The sequence below is a fragment of the Pseudorca crassidens genome, chromosome 12 (assembly GCF_039906515.1).
Source record: "Pseudorca crassidens isolate mPseCra1 chromosome 12, mPseCra1.hap1, whole genome shotgun sequence".
In the NCBI taxonomy this organism is placed as follows: domain Eukaryota; kingdom Metazoa; phylum Chordata; class Mammalia; order Artiodactyla; family Delphinidae; genus Pseudorca; species Pseudorca crassidens.
In genome coordinates, this window is record NC_090307.1 from 68,657,284 (window position 1) to 68,677,039 (window position 19,756).

At 41.6% G+C, this 19,756-nt stretch overlaps 3 protein-coding genes across 17 annotated transcripts in view; 1 reads left to right on the plus strand and 2 right to left on the minus strand.

Annotated features, from left to right (window-relative positions):
• Positions 1–3,093: 3,093 nt before the first annotated feature.
• Positions 3,094–13,959, minus strand: TUG1 (taurine up-regulated 1). Its single transcript, XM_067701389.1, has 5 exons — positions 13,938–13,959; positions 13,438–13,708; positions 13,210–13,337; positions 10,610–13,001; positions 3,094–9,238 (listed from the first exon to the last, which is right to left on the minus strand). The coding sequence occupies exons 1-4, from the start codon at positions 13,957–13,959 to the stop codon at positions 12,541–12,543; spliced, it is 882 nt and encodes a 293-aa protein (XP_067557490.1). The 3' UTR covers positions 3,094–9,238; positions 10,610–12,540.
• MORC2 (MORC family CW-type zinc finger 2) overlaps positions 13,275–19,756 on the plus strand; it is a 64,780-nt gene continuing 58,298 nt past the window's right edge. For 8 of the 15 annotated variants that reach the window (XR_010933221.1, XR_010933223.1, XR_010933222.1 and 5 more), the window contains exon 1: positions 13,275–14,548. Coding sequence is in view for 10 of the 15 variants with exons in the window: in XM_067700227.1 (XP_067556328.1) it covers positions 14,481–14,548 (68 nt within the window). In the remaining 5 variants the exon portion in view is untranslated. Of the gene's footprint in view, positions 14,549–18,494; positions 18,535–18,603; positions 18,656–19,756 lie in introns of those variants that run through there. The other 7 variants (XM_067700231.1, XM_067700235.1, XM_067700232.1 and 4 more) reach the window with 4 other exon arrangements.
• Positions 15,524–15,803, minus strand: LOC137203653 (small ribosomal subunit protein eS27-like). The gene has a single exon (XM_067700247.1). It carries the CDS (start codon positions 15,801–15,803, stop codon positions 15,558–15,560), a length of 246 nt encoding a protein of 81 aa, XP_067556348.1. The 3' UTR covers positions 15,524–15,557.

The following is a 19,756-nucleotide window of genomic DNA, read 5'->3' on the forward strand; positions in this document are numbered from 1 at the left end:
GACATAGGAGGGATACTGATTCAGTTGGGGTGCTCTGACTGTAAGCAAAAAAAAATCAACTCTGGCTACTGGGCCTCTGCATATGGTTGTACAGGGGATACCTTGTGCAGCCGTAAGTAATTTATTGGAAGGATATGAGGAAGTTCACAAAAATTAGAGAAGCTTAACATTCAAGAAAATCAGGAACCTGGGCAACTGAGGAAATCTCAGTAACAGGAACTTACACGCCTCTTATGTATTACCTTCTGGCAGCATGGGAGAGGGCTAGCTTTCTGAAGGAAAGGTGAGGTGCTACTCTCAAAAAAGGGGGAAAAATAGAGTAGGTAAATGCAGCTGTCTGCTGTTCTATCCCTTGGCTGCCCAGTACATGCATTCTTTAAGAACAATTTTATAAATGACTCCATTCAACATACTGTAGAAAATGAATTCATCTTCTCCCCAGGGGAGATAACCTAAAATAATTTCCAGTGTCAAGTCTAGATTTCTGGGTGATAGTCATTCTTCTCTAGATCTTAACCCCCTGTCTTGACAATCTACAACTTATGGATTTACTGTTGGATTTACCAACACACCCATATATATTAGTCTGGGGACACTGCCAGCAGAATAGCTCAGTTCCAATGGAGGGGAAGTCTGACTGGGCTAACTTGGATCATGCTCAAACTTCAGCCAGGAAATATGAGCGGTAAAGTACTGAAATGGAGAGAAAGGAGAGGGATAAAAAGGTAAGCTAGGAAATATGGGTAGAGGCTATATAGATCTTATTTCCACAAGTCACAGGGCTGGAGCTGGTAGTTGTCCCTTGGTATGCATGGGGGACTGGTTTTAGGACCCCAGTGGACACCAAAATCTGAGGATGCTTAAGTCCCTTATATAAAATGGCATACCACAGTTGGCCCCCTCTATCTGTGGGTTCCACATCCCCAGATTCAGCTATGGATTTTGATCCACGTTGGTTGAATCCAGGTGCAGAACCTGTGGTTATGGAGAGCCGACTGTGCTTATCTCTTTCTCCTTCACTATACACTATATGTCTTCTTTAGCCAAAGGTATTTGACTAATGGGAACACCCAAACTTTTATTCCTAAAGTATTTGGGGGTTGAAATTTTCCAAGTCTTTTGAATCTTCCCAGATATCAGTGCTCCATAAGTCAGTCTCTTTTCTGATTGCCTTAATTTTCACAAAAGATCTTACCAATGCAGCAAATTCAATCAGCATCATAATTCTGCAACTTGTGGAATCAATCTCCAAGTTCTATTGCAATAATTTACAATTATACATTCCTAACTCAATGGTCTTGGCCTTCCTTATCCACTTCAAATTGTCCTATTGTCAACAGCTAACTGGTTATCCAAATGTTGCCTCAATAGGTACATGATTCCAAATGACAAGGGGGAGCATCTTTACTAGCTGTTTTGCCATTGCAAATTGCTCATTGTCCTCCTACCCCCACACAGAGGAAGTGTTCCTGCTGCCTTTCAGTCTCAGTGCAGTAATCAATTCCAGATCCCCCATGTTCCTGAGGGTTTGACGCCTACTATTTAACTGTTAAAGCAACAGAAACCAGTCATTTGGTTGCAAGCAAGAGAAACCCACTTTGGCTGACAAATAAAAAGGGAACACAACGAAGATATATGGTGGTCTGAGAAACAAAGGAAAATCTGGATAACTAGGCCTTGACAACAGAAACTAGGGCACCTTTGGGGATGTCATTGCATGAACTCTTATATGGTTTCCTTGGGACACTACCATCAGAAGGACTCAGCTCCTATAATTTTGTGTCACCTCTCTCAAGACTCAAAGTCCTGGTGGGAGGGGAATTTAGACTGTACAAGCTTGGATCACACAATCCAACCTGTCAGCCAGGGAGCATGATGCAAGAATACTGTCATTTATGGTATTCCCACAGAATGGGAAGGAGTAGCATTCCAAAGGAAAAGTGGAGATCTATCACTAAAAAAATGGGGAAATGATTTTGGGGGGGAGACAAAAATCAATGGATGTCTGCTATGCCAATATTTAAATGAGAAGAACTAAACCTACAATGGAGCAACAGCCAGGAAGGTAGGAAGAAAATTACACTTGAAGAGTATGCCAAGATGCTGGTGGCAGTTGTTTGTGCTGCTGAAAGTTCAGATATGATGTTTATGTAATGGACTTAACAATAAAAGGCCACTATTGACCTTGACTGCAGCGAGATCAGAATACTCAAAGATTTCAAAGAAAATGAGACTTTTTCCTTCTCTCTGCCTAGTGTGAACCTGCAGTAGAGGTCTTAAAGAGATTAATGTTGGTTGAGAACTGGAAAAATCTTTCATGAACACTGAAACTATAAAGTTCATAAGCCAAATATGCTCAGACATTAAAAATTAAGGAAAAATTACTGAGCTCTGAAAGATGCAACAGTCTATCAGTTTGAGTACTGGATGAATATATTTATCTAAATATTCACAAATATAAAGGCAGGTCTTTAAAATTATTTAACAAAACAGGCTCAGTGTTGAGTAACTTGCCAAGGTCAAACAGTAAGCACTAAATTTAATTTTTAAAACTCTTTATTTTAAAATAAAGTTTAAAATAAAGTTTAATGTGAGTAGTGTAAAATATTCAAATACAGAAATGTATAAAGTCTCATGTAATCTACACTGTTTAAAGAAAGCCATTAATAGATTTTTCTATGCATTATGAACATAAACACAAATTTTAAAATGAGTTCATAGTACACATTTTTCTAGCAATGGTTTGTTTCACTTAGTGAATCATGGCCATTTTTCCATGCCCATACACAATAAATGTATTTTATTTATTTTAACAGACATGTAGATTTTCTTATATGGCTGAACCATGTATTATGTAATCAATTCTTTGCTGATAGTTTTTCTTTGTATATTTTTCTACCATGTAATTAATTTTTATGCTTCTGTAATAACCTAAACATTGTCAGTTCCTGTTCCATTTTATATTCTGGATTGGAAAATAATTTCAGTGTGGCCTTGACCTGTAGTTTAGCATTTGGATCTGTCAAGTTTTGCTATTGGTAGATAGTAGTAATATTAGGACTCAATTTCAAGTAATAGAAACCCAACTCAAAGTAACTTAAGCAAAGAAGGGCATTTATTGGTTCACATAACTGAAAAGTCCAGGGGATATACTTGCTTCAGGCACGGTTGGATCCAGGGGCACAAACATTGTCATCAGGACTCAAGTCTCTCCAACATTTGGCTCTGCTTTCCTCTGTACTGGCTTCATTCTTTGACTGGCTCATTTGATATGGTGGGCCCTGTTGGTCTGAGCTTTTCATCCTACAGAGCTAAGCAACCTCAGTAGAGCTTCTGAGCTTCTCCTCCACAGTTCACTAAACTCTTAGGGTTGGGTATCACTGGACCAGCTTGAATCAAACGACCATTCCTGAACCAATCACTATGGCCAAGGAGATGGACTGTGCTGATTGATCAGGTCTGAATTACATGTCCACCCATGAAACCTAAGATTAGGTCAGATTGAACCACATGGACTGAAAAGAAGGAGAGGAGGTTCCAAGAAACATCAGGGAGTTGTTGCAAAGGGATGGAATTGATGCTGGTCAATCAAAAACAACTGATGTCAATAGTAAGACCAGATACTGAAAAAGTTTAATCTCTGCTCATAAAATTGTATGGTAACAGCTGGCATTGTTCCTTCCTTGACAATAAATGTATTCTGGAAAAAATCATGAGGAGTAAGTTTGTCTTCTAAAAATCATGAGGAGTAAGTTTGTCTTCTACTCAGGAGGCTTGTAATCCATTTGAATGGAATAATCATGTCCAATAGCACACTCTGGATGATACAATAGAGTTTCAATGTAAGTAAACTCAGTGGTCGTGAGTTTGAGAGCCCAACTGTCTTGCTGACATGAAGCAGGACAACCAGCCTCCCACTGGCAAATAGTTCTGTGACGCTCATCAAGTCAGTGGTAAATTTTAAGCTCAGTGGAAAAGTGTTCTTATGTTCCTTTAAGTCTTTTGCCAGGTTGAACTGGTACATTTCTGTGAGTACCGGCAAATCAGATTCATCTCTGTATTACCGTAGAACAGAGCAATGGACAGTGACTTCAATCTGCTCTGCTTTTTCAGATCTGGTAGAAAGGGTCCCAAGTGCTGAAAATGAGCTAATATATATAGGCATAGAGGCTGACTCTGCAGTTAAAAAAAAAAAAAAAAAGCTGCTGGTCAAAGAGTATACAGCATGGTCCTTCCTGTTGTGAACATTAAGTCCTGGTGGGTGAGGTGCAGGCTGCTTCTGTTCAAAACCTCTTGGTGGAACTGGGTATAAGGTAGACCGAGATCAGCTATAGTCTTCTCAAGGACAGCCAGTCTGATTGCAGCAATATGTCAAAAAAGCAGGCAAGGGCTGTGTCAGGTAAATAGGCAAGTAAGGTACTTTCAGCAGGGCCAGCCATATCAATAGCCAGGCTATGATCTAGAAGAACAGGCAGTTTAATATCAAAACTCTGTACATTAGTTTTAACCCTGAGTATTCCAGGGTTAATCCACAGCATTTATTCTGGATACAATTTTCTGATCTTAAAGGGCCAGTCAGGTACAGCAACTTTCATTTTCCTGCTCATCTGCCCAAGAACTTTCAGCTCAGAAGGCTATCTCCTTAATCCAGACTTGAGGTTCTGTTTAGGAGTCTATGCTACATCTGGGAGTGATAGGGTTGGGAGAGCCAGGTTCATCAAGGTTGGCCCTACTTTCTTTGGTAATCAAGTCTCCATCTTCTGTAACTCAGCCCATCTCTGAGAATCATCTTATCAACAAGTCAAGGCCTCAGACTGGTTGAATGGTACTGCTGAAAGATGAGATCTGAGGCATGGAGATAGTAAGATACTAGGTTTGAGTTTTACGCTTTTTCCACCATCAATTCTTATACACAGTGTACATCAGACTCTTGAACAGATGATCATCTTTACCTTTAGTCCCTCATTTTGACAGGATTAAAGGGAATGACTGCCAGTGTAGATCAATGTCTTTTTCGGTCAAGTACAGGAGAAAAAGAAAATCGAGCTGACATTTTGAAGGCAATAGAAAATCTAAGCTTGTAGATAATTTCTTCTTTACAGATAACAGTTGTATATACAAGCACGCCAGTCATCAGATTTTATTTGTTGAGGGTGAGCAGTATAGAGTAACCAGACTTAGGCCTTGTTTGATGATTTGTAGACTGACTCATAATCACAATTAGTCTAGAGGATAAGAGACAAAAGATATAAAGAAACATTTCCAACATTTAACCAGTGCATTCGTTAAAGTAGCTGAGGACAGCGGGCCCTTAAGTTGACTCTGAAGAAATGAGACTTTTCTCATGGCACAAATCAAAGTCTACTTGTTCTACATGATCTGGTCTGGGAGGAGTTCATGAATCAAATCCCTCCTGAACAGGTAAGTTGTCTTAATACCTGAGAGTATTTCATGACAAGGAATGAAGTCAGCCACTCTGATTCAGTGTAAAACAATAGTACTGAGACAGATGAAATTCCATGAAAACATCCACAAGGACAGGGGACTGTGGTCTTGTGACATTAGGAAGAAGCAGCAGGAAGCTCTTGAGTCTATTGATAAAATCTTTAGCTGCAGGCTTTGGAGATTTCAAGTCAGTCTACATTTCCAGCAAAAGGTAGATGATATGCAATTTGAGATGCCCACCAAGTAAGCTATCATGGCCTGGTCAAAAGGCCTACCTCCGCACATCATTAACATCAACAGCTGATGGTACCAGACATCAAAACACCCATCTTAAAATCTCTCTTGGCTGGAAGAAAATTTTCGAAATGGTCACATTTTAAATCACACAGATGAGAAAGGATGTTCAGAGATTGTCCCTTGTGGATCAGATATTACATGTAGTTAGAGCTGAGCATTCTTAATTTTGGAGGCTAGGCAGATGTGCCAGTGACTGAGGAATTGTTTTAGCGATTTTTCAAAGGTTATTAGCTCATTTATCCTGGAAAGAGCAGTTAAACTGAATAAAAACCAAGAAGTAGTGTAACTGCCACTGGCTGAGTGATAGTGACATAGTCTGAGAAGATGAATAATAACCAGGTACCCTTTTAGGTAATGTTGCCAGTCTTTGAATTCTGCTTTCAGTTTATAGTTATCCCTTGCACATGAAGTAGAGTACCATGGCTGAGGATGGGCGGTCCAATGTACAGTTGCTCTAATATGGCCTCAATGAGACATCAACTTCAGCATCAGCTTCAATACCTGGCACATGACTTCAAGGTCATGTATTTCAAGTACCACTAGAGCATCTGGTGTTTGTGAAAGAAGCTGGGTAAGGGGGTTTGTCAGTGTAGAGTATGTATGAATTGCTCTCTGGCTATATCAAATCCAGGAATCACTGGAAGTCCATCTGTAGGTAGAGGGCTATTACTCTAGGTCCATTTGATACCACTTTCGGCCCATATGACTACTCTGGGGGGCAAAGATATGCCCATCTTCTTGTACTTTTCTGAGTTTGCCCACGGTAGTATTCCTAAGAGTGTTCAGCATCAACTGAACATGGATGGTGTTGGGTAGAGGTACAGAACAGAATGCCATTCAGGTTGAACATACTGTTGTCTAGGGCAGTGGTTTTCAAACTGTGTTCTGAAGAATTCTAGTTGTTGTAAAGAAGTCTCCTTAGGTGTCACCATGGTGGTAAAGTAAGATGCTTGTGGCAGGTTTCAGGGCCCCCACTTCTGCTTCCTCCAGAGCAGCTTCACTTTTACTCTGGGCTTCCATAAAGTTTTCATTCAAAGGGCTTCATGGCCACAAAGCCTTTGGAAAACCAATGATCTAAGAATAAGTTGTTCACAAAATGCTGAAATACAAAAAATAGGTCACAGAAACCAGAAACTGTGTGAGCAAAGCCTGTGGTAAGCCAAGGTGTTTTCCTATTTATTCTTTCCCTAATGTGGGCCACATTACAAAATGAAGTTAACATTCAAGTCTGCTACAAATTCAGATTGCCTGAAATTGGGCTTGTAAGTGACTATCAGAGAACAAGGCTATTGGTTTTAAGTGACAATAGTGCTGGGGGTTTTGCAGTCAGCATACAGCTGCAAAATGCATTCATTTCTTTGTTAATATTATTTCAAAAATTCCCTGGCTGGATGACTTCTCTTCAAGTATTAATAAGATCTCAGTGGGCCACACTCAAATCCTAAGAAAATATCTCCTTCTCACCCCTCCTCCCCCTTTTCTCTATTCTCCTCCTCCCTTCCCTTCCCAGTCTCCTCACCCACCTGAGATGCAATTCCCTTAAACTAGATTTACAGCACAATTCTAAGGACAGAAAAGTATATTGCTGAATGTCATGGAATTCATCTAATTTTGTGGCAGAATTAACTCCCTCATCCCCATCCCATGTATCCCCACAAATCTTCTAGAGGTTTCTTTGACAGAAAATAAAGGTAACTGTCAAGATGTGGGGCTCTCAGATGAGGAAGACATACTAATTCAAGTAGTTATTGACAAGGCATAAAAAGGGGGGGGTTTCAAAGATGCTGTTTATTCCTGGGTCTCCAGGGTAATCTGTTGGCAGTCAGGAAGCACTGGCTATACTGCTTTAGAGCAGTTTTCCCATTCCACTAAAAGGAATGCTGCAAAAATAACTTTCTGTGCTTGATTAAACTTAGGACACACTGGACCAAACAGCTAAATGAGGCTCTTTACAGCAAGCCTTCTGAGATCCTTTAATACACTACACTGCATTATGAATCAGGGAAGGGGACACATTTACAGTATTTTACCACCTTACTGGACTACAGAAGCTCTATGATATATATTATATGTGTATATCAAATATATACATACACACACACATATATATGAACAGTACTGTTCTAAAAAAATTGATGGCTCATTCTATGTAAATATTAGTTTGGGGATAGAGGACCACAGGTAGATCTTGGTGTCCAGGAATATTAGTAAGAATTAAAAAAAAAAAAAAAAGACATGATATAAACAGGGATCTCCAATCAACTAGGCCGTCTTTGGGAAGACCATGAAGATGGATGAAAGATCCAAAAGCACCTCTGTGTTTCATAATGGGTAATCTTGCTGTCAAATAAACATTTTCTTTGTTGACTGGACAGTCTACCACCATGGAAACAGTCTACTCCTAAACGTCAGAGATGCTGTATTGGAATTCTGGTCTAGGTACAGCTATCACAAGATTACATATATGACATCCTGACTGATTGAGGGCACCAGATCAGGAAGTTGGAAACTTTTCTGGGGTTCCCACTCTCCAGTTATTTTAACACTGGGTAAAACAGAGGCTAAGTTAATTCCAAGGAGAGAACTGGACTAGGAGTCAGAAGGCCTGGCCTCTACCACTTTGTAGCTGTGTCACCTTGGATAACCTTTTAAATTTCCATTTCCTCATTTGCAAAAAGGGATTATAATTTGTGTTATTTGATAATTGAGATTAATGCATGTAAAAGTGCTTTGAAACTGTAAAGTGCTATATAAACATAAGGGATTACCATATAGGTTCTACCTGGATGTATCAAGAGGCCTTTTCTGGAATCTGATTGGAGCTTTGTGAGATGCTGTTAGGTAAAGGGATTCCTTGGTAGAATTTCTTACATTTGTGTGAAAAGTTCTGGTTCCTGAGTAATCCCAAAGAAGATGCTGTGAGTTCACTGTGCCTTTGTTTTAATCCCAATGGGTCAGAATATCTGCTTGCTCATTCAGTAGGTTACTACACATTTGACATGGAAAAAGAATGGGGTCCAGATTAGATACTTCCTGAATTTCAATCATTTAAGATAGTGGGGCATGGTCCAATGTGGTTCTCAAAAAGATGTTGCCATTCTTCAGACAGTGCTGATAACTAAAAATCCCCTGGTCCAAATTTATTATGTGTCTCTGAAGGCTTTAACTGAAGAAACGAAATGCACACTCATGGAACAAACAGCCTTTGTTGTGATAAAATAGCTTCAGCTATTTGGCTTGAGGAGTTTGACTTCACTACAAAGGGCTGTGTTGAATCTCGGTAGAACAGGACAGGAGTGGAGGTGAAGGCCACATCATGATGATTTGCTGGATGCCTCCTGGGTCACAGTGGTCCACTGGAATGATGTCTTCTTCAGTAGTAAGGTGGTAGAATCACCATGGGCAAAAATCCAGGTACCAGATCTGTAGGCTGATGGAATAGCACAAAGGTGGTCAGACGGTCCAGGTGAACACTCGGCAACCAGGAGGCACAGGACTGGAGGGGAGAGGGACAAAACATATAAGATAACAAATGCTTGGAATTACAAAGAAAGGACTCTAACACTGGGGTGGGGCTGCTGTCAGCACATCAGCTGCTTGACGGATACTAATTCTTGACAAGCATGGCTTAGAAGCTGACAGATGATAAATGGGGGAAAAAAGCCTTATGATTAACGATCAGTGATGATAAGAACAGAAAGAGTTCTCTGGTAAAGACTGTTTCCTGACTCTTGAGGACAAACTGTCTTGGGAAGCAGCAAATAGGAACTGCCCCAAGTCTCATACTTTGGGGTAGTAATTTGATTGTATTCAGGTTGCTGGGCAGTGGTTGGTGGAGAAAGAAGTGGCTCCAAAGGTGGTATGAGAACTGGATTTAATTTTATATACCAACACCAAAGCAAAGCAAAGGAGATACTGTTGTTCTTCCTTTCCAATACCTTTCACAAATTGTCTTATGGTCTTGTATTTGTAAAAGCTATCCTTAATTACATTTTCATAAGATTCCATCTTGAGTGCAAGAGAATAAGGTACGCAGGGAATAAGGCCCTGGCCCTTGCACCCCTCTGTAATACCCTATGCAGCAGAGCAGTTTCTCTTTATATTTGAGGGCTCCCTAAGTCTTTTTTTTTTTTTTTTGCGGTACACGGGCCTCTCACTGTTGTGGCCTCTCCCATTGCGAAGCACAGGCTCTGGACATGCAGGCTCAGCGGCCATGGCTCACAGGCCCAGCTGCTCCGTGGCACGTGGGATCTTCCTGGACTGGGGCACGAACCCGTGTCCCCTGCATTGGCAGGCGGACTCCCAACCACCGCACCACCAGGGAAGCCCCTTCCTAAGTCTTTTTAAAGTTAGAATTAAAAAATAATAAAGTATGAAATAAAGGAAGAGACATGGCCCAAAACTAGTGACTTTTTCCCTAATCAGGAGTAATTAGGTTATCACACAGCAACTAAGCAAACATTTATTGAGTGCTTATTCTGAGATCGCCTGTTCTCTAAATTCCTTCTTTTTACTAATGCTTCATCATATGTGGTAATGTCTGGGCAAAGATTCCCAAGACAAAGCCCTTGCTTTCACGGGGCTTGCTATCTGGAGAGAGCTAATGCATGCAAGAAAGGACTTTATAAGCTACTTGTATACAAATATAGATAAAAGATATATAACAGCACATTATAAAACTTAAAAAAGATCATTTCTGCCTAAAGTTAGGAAATTCATGAAGGAAAGAGCATCTGAGTTGGATACTGAATAAATGGCAGTTTTGATAGGTGAAGAAGCGGAGGAAGGCATTCCAGGGTAGAGAAGAGAGCACAAACAAAAGTGCAGAGATGGTAAAGAATAAGGCATTTTGGAAAATGGCAAGTACCGTAGTTCACTGTGGGTGGAGCATCGCCAGAGTTTGCACTGAGAGTGTGGCGAAAATTCAGGTCTCCGAATTCCCAGTAATAGCGCTGGTGGCAGTGTTTGCTCAGTCATTGTCTCTTTTCTCTAAGCGAGGAAAACAGTCCCCAAATTCAAAAATAAAAAAATCCAGCTCCCAAGTTCCTGTCACATCTTGATAATCTCTTCCAGGTCCCAGATCCAGTTCTTGAAAATCTGGAAATCTGGAGTCCACGCCGTGACTACACCGAAGGACATCTGTTCCAGCAAGAGCAGAACGCTGTAGTGAAACACTTTCAACCTCCTATCCTGGACAGCTCATGTTTTGTCACAGAATTTCAAGCTTTGAGTTCCAGTTGTTTTTTTCCTCCTTTCTCCTGAGGAAAGCATCTTATCACCACAGTCTTAAGATTCTTTTGAGGTACATCCAGATTTAATTACAAAAGAGCTAAAAGACCAACACATCTTTCTCCAAAACAGTCACTCCTCTGGAATTGAGATCCTTTGTCTCTGCCCTCTAGGTAAAGGTAATAGTCAATTGATTTTTTTCCCAGATGTTTGTATTAAATAGCAGAACCGGCTAACACCTAACAAACAAAACACTTAAGTGGGTTTGTGTTTGCTTGCTTAGAACTGTACCACTGGTAAGCACCACTCCACAAATTGAAAATGTTTGAAATCCAAGTGTTCAAACATTTCTATAGTGTTTGCTGGATAATGGCCTGGAATTTGATAAAAGCAGCTGACAATTAACAAAGAAGCAAAAACTGGCATTTTGGCCATCTTAGTAACACACTTGCAAGCAAAGAGAATACAAAGCAGGCCGGAAGCAGGGGGGAAAGGTAGGTTTGAAACACTTGCAATCTACTGATTTTGAGGTTCAGCAGACGTTCTAACAAAACTTTTCAGAGAATGTTAACCTTCAATTAATAAAGACAAACCCCCAAACATCTTCAGGAATTCCATGCCTGGTTCAGTTTGTTCCAGTCAGCCAGCTTGCTAAAAATCCACCTGCACCATTAATTAGCTGGACTTGGCAGCACCATTTAAAAATAAGCCTGCTCACTACCAACCACACAAACTAAGAATATAAAATAGGAGCAAGTAACGGATGGCAGCCATGGTCATGGAAAATGGTCAATGAAACAGAAAGGTAGTCAGGCACCAGAAAATAAAAAGTTGTTGGGCCAAAGATTAAACAGGCTTCTTGATACTAGAGAACACATCCACTCCTACTTTTAGCTGCTTTATATTGGGTGCCACTGTACCATATGCGTCAGCCACCTTTCAGGCAACCCATGGTGAAAAGACTCAGAATAGAAGCCAAGCAGTGGAGTGGTCTAACCCCGAATACCCACTATGCATAGAACAGCTCACATATCCCAGGGATTCAACAGGGGCTTCAAATTGGTTGTGACGGGTCCCGAATGACATCTAGGCCTCAGTTTCCTCCTTGTGGCAAGTGAATTGTGGTTCTTAACTATTCTGGGTCACAGCCCCCTCTGAAAACTTGCTGCCGATGGATCCTCATTCCCCTAAAATACATATTCCCACTAATTTTTGCACACGATTTCAGGGAATTTGGGAATATCCAACTCCAATCCAAGGTTCCCAGGTTCAAAATCCAAGGATTGGACAATTGCTAAGTTTTCTTACAACTCAAAACAAACAAACAAAAAAGCCAACCATTACGAACAATAATCATCCCTTACATTCACCGACGCTTTATAGTTTACAAAGCGCTTTCAACCCCACAAACGTTGATAGAGGAGGAAACTGAGGCGCAGACAAATTACCAAGTGACTTGCCTAAGGTCACTCGGCCAGCTGGTGGCTAGGCCCGGAAGCAAACCCAGCTCTTCCGACTCCGGAGCTTGTCTCTCCACCCCGGAGCTGCCGCCAGAGCTCCCGCCCCTCACTAAGGCGGCATAAGGAGAAAAAGGCAAAGTAGGAAGCCCACCACCAACCATCCCCCGGCCCCCTCCTGCCCGCCCAACTGGGTCCTTGCAGGCCCCGAAGGGTGGCGCCAGGCCTCCAGGCCGGCCCCGGCCACCCCAGCTTCCCCGGCCGCGCCAAATCCCGCCGCCTCCCCGGGAGCGGGGCGGAGCAGCTGCCCGCCACCGCCGACCACCCGGACGACTCCTCGTCGAATCGCAAACGCATAGGCCGCCGCCCGAGTTCTGCGTACAAGAAGAAAGACGCGGCGCGAGCGCCAACGGCCACCGGGCGCGCGCCGCGGCGGCCGGGCCTGCGCCCCAAGAGCTGGATGCCAGAGCAGGAGAAAGAGCCGCCAACCGATCGCTCGATCGACCGCGCGCCCGCTCCTTCGCCCTACCAGACCGGGAAGGGGGGGAGGGCGCGCCAGGGCTTCTTCGAGTTAGGGGCCTGACTCCCCGGCGACGAGACAAGATGGCTCCTCCGGTCCGCGCCGCAGCTGCCGTCCCGGCTGCGTCGCTCGGCCCGCCCCCGGTACTGTTTCTTTAAATGGCGGAGAGGGTCAAGAAAGCAGGAAGAGAGGCGCGCGCACTCACGTGACAGGGGAGTGCCCGGCTAACAAAATCCGGTCACGTGGAGACACGCTACCCACCAATCAGGAGGCTTCGCATCAGGGCGGGGGCGGGAGGAGGGGCGGCTCTGTGATTGGCCGAGTGCGCCGCGGAGGCCTCGGGGGCTTGGGGCGTCGGGGAGTGCGCGAGGCGGCCCGGGTTGTGTGCACTGGCGGAGACAAAGCGGTGGCTGAGGTGGCAGAGGCGGCAGCGGCAGCGGCGGCGGAGCAGCCCTAAACGCCGAAGTTTGTGGTGCTGAGTCCAATCACCATCTCATCCAAAGCGGCGCGCGGGCGGCTGGTTTCGCGGCGGCGGCGGCAGCGGCGGAGGCGGAGGCGGCGGCAGCACATGGTTCCAAGAGCGCGCTGCGGTTGTTTGGTTCCAATTCCGTGGGGAGGGACAAAGGCAGCTGTGAGCGCCGGGCAACGCCCGGTCGGGTGGTGCGCTCGCCACTGTCCTCGATCCGGGCCTTGAAAGCTGGGACTAACTCCTCCGTGAGGAGGAGACCACGGGACCGAGGCCCAGTCAGGGCCTTAGAGGCTGAGGCCGGTGTCTGAGGGAAGTGGGGGAGGGGCGCGGCCCGCCTGAGTTAATTTGGGCGGGTCAATTCTGTGGCTACTTAGTGGGTCATTGTGAGGTAATTTGACCCACTACCCTGACGAAATTGGGGCACACAGCAAGCTAGGTTTGGTCCGGGCTTTGAAAACAGAAATCGGTCTTCAGCGCTTAGGAGATCTTTCAGTTAGGAGGTGGTGAAGCCGGAACTAACGCCATATGCACTTCATCAACATCGTGGTCACCAGTCTGGGGCTAATTTAAGGATCCTGGGATCATTGATGGCGAAGACATGGGTGGTTGTCCAGTTTTATGACTGAAGTTGCTAAATTTCCGGATTGGTAAATTTCCTCACAGGAAATTTAGAGGAACAACAACAAAAAAGGCTCGAAGAACATGAAGATGGAGCAGTAATTGAAACACCAACTCCAGTATCATCTACTCAAGGACCAACCACATTCCACTCCGTGAACTGTCGCAAATTAACGCTGAAGCTCCTTAAGACTACACGTTTATGACGTAGTTCCAAGATATTACATCATAGTCATTGAGAAGATTAAAAAAAATGTAAAGGAGAAATCGATTTTTGTTTTAGACATCTTTTTGAATATATCTTGGTTAAATACTAGGTAACCTTGTTTAACTAAGGAGCACAGATTTACCAAACCTTTACTGGAAGGAATCCTGAAAAATCTGTTCCATTGTAAGCTTATAGTTCCCAGTTAGTGGGTAAAGAACTGGAGACCTCATTGCACTCATGGCTTTCACAAATTACAGCAGTCTGAATCGAGCTCAGCTAACGTTTGACTATCTACACACAAATTCGTAAGTATCCTATAGGTGCCACTGAGATCACTGATAACTCGTTGCTTGATATTAATATGGAAATCCTTTTCCCAGAAAATTTTGCATTTTTACTTTTTGGGATGTGTCACTGGATGAGTCTTGAACTCTTTATGGAAGAACTGAGATCAGTGAAATGTTTGTTGCTAATCCAGAAGAATATGATCTTCCTTTATTGGATCAAAATTTATTTGATCAAATGCAAGCTAGCTCCTTGAAGTCAGTATATTGAGTTGTTTCATTCAAGTGTTTGATAGGAATCCAACAAGTACTGTTCTTTGGATCGCCAAAAGTTGGACTATTCTAGTATCAACTCCTTCTTCTCTTTGGTGACAACAGCCAAAACAGTTGGCTTCTAACAAGTCTTTTCTTTCTAAGAAGGAAAAAAGAAAAAAAAAAAGGAATGAAGACGTTTAAATGGCAACTTGTGAGAAGAAATTTTTTCCCCAGAAAACAGTTGGTTTTATTTTTCTGGGAAATTCATCCTCATCCACTGTAGTTTTTTATGCTAAGCAGGAAGTGATCACTTGGTTAAACCCGTGATTTAAATAGCCTTTCCCCAAAATGTATGCAAATCATTGGACACATACTGTGTTCATAGTTCTTGAGTTTGTGAGGAGATTACCATCACTCCACATTGGTCTGGAATGTTTTAGGGTTAATCCTTATGCCCACTCTTTTGGAAGTGATGCAGTGGGGGGTATAACTATTTACTCCTTTACTACATTCATTTGGCACTTTGGAGATGAAGGTAAGTATTTTCTCATTTTGGTGCCTGGAGAGGTGGCGAGCAGCTAAATGAATGGCCCAGAGTTCGGAAGAACCACCTTCAGGGTTGAGAACATAGACTTCAGTTATCTAGTAATAGTACAATAACTTAGCCTTTTACGGGAAAGAACCACATATTTGTGATAATAATCTGTAATTTTTTTTTTTAATCCAAAATATGTTTATTGGGATGGTTTCCCATTCATCTTGATTCTGGGGGCTTTTAGTGCCGCTTCCGTCTGAAGGAGCATTCTTCCGTAAGCCTTGCTTTTCCTCCTGTAGGCTGACAGAGGACAGTAGAGTAGCCGACACACAAAACTACTGTTTGTGCATGGCTAAAGATGGTGATTTTATAGCATCCTGGGCATTTCACGTCCATGAAATAGGAATTGAGGCTCTGCACCAGGTGTTTCGTCTTGTGTTTCCTCTTTTCTGGAGAGGGATGAAGGAGATCCTTTGTGAGAGGCATGATCTTGTGGGGAGGCCATCACTGTTGGAAAGGACGTCTGTAATTTTTTTGTTTGCTGTTTTTCCTATAGAGGAAATCAAAATTTTCTGAGTAGTGAAGCGAGTTGCCAAATGAGAACCTGGTTTTGTTTAGGAAGATTCTTACTGAACTAGAGTGTTTAAGTAGGTATTGCAGAGTCACCTAGGTGAATTCTCAAGCTGTGGATAATGAATCTGAAATCCAGCTAGATAAGGTCTCTGATCAAAGGTTATACCCATCTAGCTCATAGTATAGCCAAGGGCAGTATCCTTTAGTATCCTTTTGTGTATTTGAACTGCCACGTTAAGAACAAGTAGTGGAAGGCCACTTAGATGTTCACAGATGCTTGTGTTTGTTAAATTCAGTTGTGAATTTTGGAATGAGGGGCCAAAACACTGATATTCTTGGAAGACCATAACGAGAGTTCAGAAACTAGGTTGTTCCAGCTTCCCCAAAGACTTTATTTGATGATAAAATGATAGTAACAACAGTTAATTGCTTCATGCCAGTCACTTTTAAACATGGTCTAAAGTAATCTTTATAGCAGCCCTACTGGAATAAGGGTTATTCCTATTTTGCATTTGAGGAGACTGAGGCTCAAAGAGATTAAGTTACATGCGAAAGGTTACACAGCTGCTAAGTGGCAGATGTAAGGCACCAAGATTGAAGGCAGTAAGATTTATCTGGCCACATGGTTAGTGCTTTTAACCATTAGGCAAGACCTCCTACTGTAGTCAGTTTTACTTTGTTTCCTTGTCTATACAGCAGAGGGTTTACTTACCACTTTAAAAGTCTTCAATTTTAGTTTATCTCGAACCTTTTATTTGAGGATTCTGGGATATTTCTCTGTATTTCTTTTGCTATTTTATAGTTTGCAAAGGCAAAGAATTGAACCTCAGTTGAGTCACTTGTTTGAAATTGGAGAATTTTCTGGGAATTTGACTTATCGTGTTGAATTGGAACCACTTGCTTGCATAAGCATTTTGAGGGTTGGATGTATCATTTTGGAAACTCTGGAATTTATTACCTGGATCACACCTTAGAAGTTGTTTACTTCTGAATGGTCCAGTCCTGCCAGAAGAAAATATGAACCCCCGAACACCTAGATAAGTTTTTGGTTTGTAGCCAATTTCAGGACCTTTCTTTATTGTGACTTGACTGGAAGTTCATTTCTAGAGGAAACAGATTTTTAATTTTCATAAAATGTGACTTGTTAATCGTAATGAAGGTAGATATATCTCCTCTGGGTTAAATGATGCAGTGTTACCTTTGGAGAAGGGAGGACTTGCCTTCTGCTTTATTCTAATTAAAAAAAAAAAAAAAGACCATTTTAGGGTGTCTGACATCTACAATATTGCCATATTGAATTGTGAAAAAAGTGACCCTTTATCTCCCATTTAGCAGAGTCCAGGATAGAAATCAGTGTGGTGCAGTAAAAAGAGCATGGGCTTGGGAGCCAGCCAAACTTATGTTTGACTGCTTCCTGGCTGTGCCCTTGGGTAGGTCAACTTATCTGAGCCTCAGTTTCTTCATGTACAAAATGGGGCTAATCTGACAATGTTTATGAGAATTATGTAAAATAATGTTTATAAGGTAATTAGTTCCCATATGGTTCACAGTAAATATTGAATAAATGGTGACAGTTATTTGTTTTATTTATAATATTACCTCATATAAACCAAAAGTTGGTCAGTGTGGTAGCTACTTGCTGTTTGGTGGTAGTCATTAGGCAGATTAATTTTTAGTAAATTCTGGAGCATCTGTTGGAGATGATAAACCCCTGCCTTAAATTAAAAAATTTTTTGTGTGTTAGGTCTACAGTAACTGTTGATGGTTATTCTCTTGATTATATCAGCATTAAGGTTTGAAGCAGGCCTGGGAAATTCTAACATGAAGGTCTTAGGCTAATTTGCTTTAATATTGCATGTTGCTCATATGAAATGATTGAAGTTAGAATTAACTTCAGTCAATGAACTACTAAATGTAGTTTTATGCTGTTACTGCTCTTTGGTGATGGATTTTGTGACTGCTACTAAAATGTTCATGAGTAGTCAAGGGCCAGATACCAGATGTAGCGATGGTAGTGATGTTCCTTTGGCATAAGGGGCGTATCTTAAATCACTCTGTATGCAGTATTGCTAAGTGCTCTGATAGAGCAGGGTGCTTAAGTATAAGATGCCTGTTTTCTATGTCTCTTCGTGTCTGCACATTTAATAACTTATTATCTTGGCCATATATTTTTGGGTTGCTTTCTTGGTATGTGAAGTGAATGTAAAGGAACCTTTCATCTCTAGAGACCATATATCTTATAATTTATAATCCTGTTGAAATGTGGGTTCACACTCTGACTATGTTAAAGCCATTAGAATGTAAAATGGTTGCTCTAGAATTTTTATCTTTATTTTCTAGCAGTTAAGGCAATTAACTCTTAACAGCATATCCAAGAATTCAGCAGAAGCTATCACTGTGTGATGGGGTTATGGATAATCTATGGCTTTAAATTCAGGCTGAATATAAATAGACCATTTTCCTTACATAATGAGTAGATTTACACTTGAATTTGTCACTGGAAATGCTGAGCTGCAAAGTTATTTTGATCGTAGCACAAATGGTATAAAAGCCACAATCAGTTGAAAGTGAAAGAGGTTGTTAAAAATCTTTGTCTTTTTCCAGATGGTTGATCTTTCTTGGATCACATGCAAAGAATCTTTAGGTCTGTGAAGAAAATAATTTCCTTTGATACTTATACAGATATCTCTATCTCAACTGCCAGCTAGCAATGAGTACACCTCTTTGAATGTTATTTGAAAAAAAGGGGAGAGCTTACACAGTTGGTACGTTTTTGGTTCTTATGAATTTAAGAGATACTTAGAACTTTGGCTTTAGCATTTGTTAGTAGGATCAGTTATTCACTTGGAGGTTTGGAGAAGAATCCGAGTGTTGTCTTTGACCTTACCAACAGTTGTCACAAAAGGCTCCTTTTATGATGTGTCAGCACACATCACAAAAGCACCCCTTAGCTACATTTTAAAGTATCTGTTAACTTATCTGAAATATGTATTGTGGAACAGCATTGATACTGTGCGGAACAACGAAGACATTTGGAATGTTTTCTTTAGATTCTAAATGTACAAGACACTTTTCTAAGCATTGTGTAGAAAGCACTAAAAACTTAGCCGGAAGTGCTCTTTGTGCTTGCCCTTTTGAGATATTATTGAATTCTAAATGTCTTTAATTTTCATGTGAAACAATCAGAAATATGTATTGGTGAGAAGCAATTGCTGTTTCTGTTTTTGATTTCTTTGCCCTGATGGCAAAGGTATCAGAATTAGTTTTCCAGATTATTGATATTCACCATTGTCACTACCAAAGGCCAGATAATCCCAAAGATTTCTACATACAAATTGTAGTCTCATTCTTACTAAGATTGTACTCTTGTTTTTTTTCCAGGAGCTATATTTCTGATATTCCTTGACTTCAAGTACAAATTCTTTTTGAAATGAGAAATATTGCAGTAGAATTTGTTACTTTACATTTTAGCCTTCAAAATTAAAAAGAAAATTTAGGGGGCTTCCCTGGTGGCGCAGTGGTTGAGTCCACCTGCCAATGCAGGGGACACGGGTTCGTGCCCTGGTCCGGGAAGATCCCACATGCGGCAGAGAGGCTGGGCCCGTGAGCCATGGCCGCTGAGCCTGCGCGTCTGGAGCCTGTGCTCCGCAGCGGGAGAGGCCACAACAGTGAGAGGCCCCCTCTCACTGTTTTTTGCATACCGCAAAAAAAAAAAAAAAAAATTAAAAAGAAAATTTAGAGTATAGAAAACTAATTAACTTTATAAGTTTCTTAGTCATTGCTTAGTCAGACAGGAAAATGATTGGTTGAAAGCTTGAAAACAAAGATTTACTTTTAACTTATATTACCATCATCAAATCACTTTA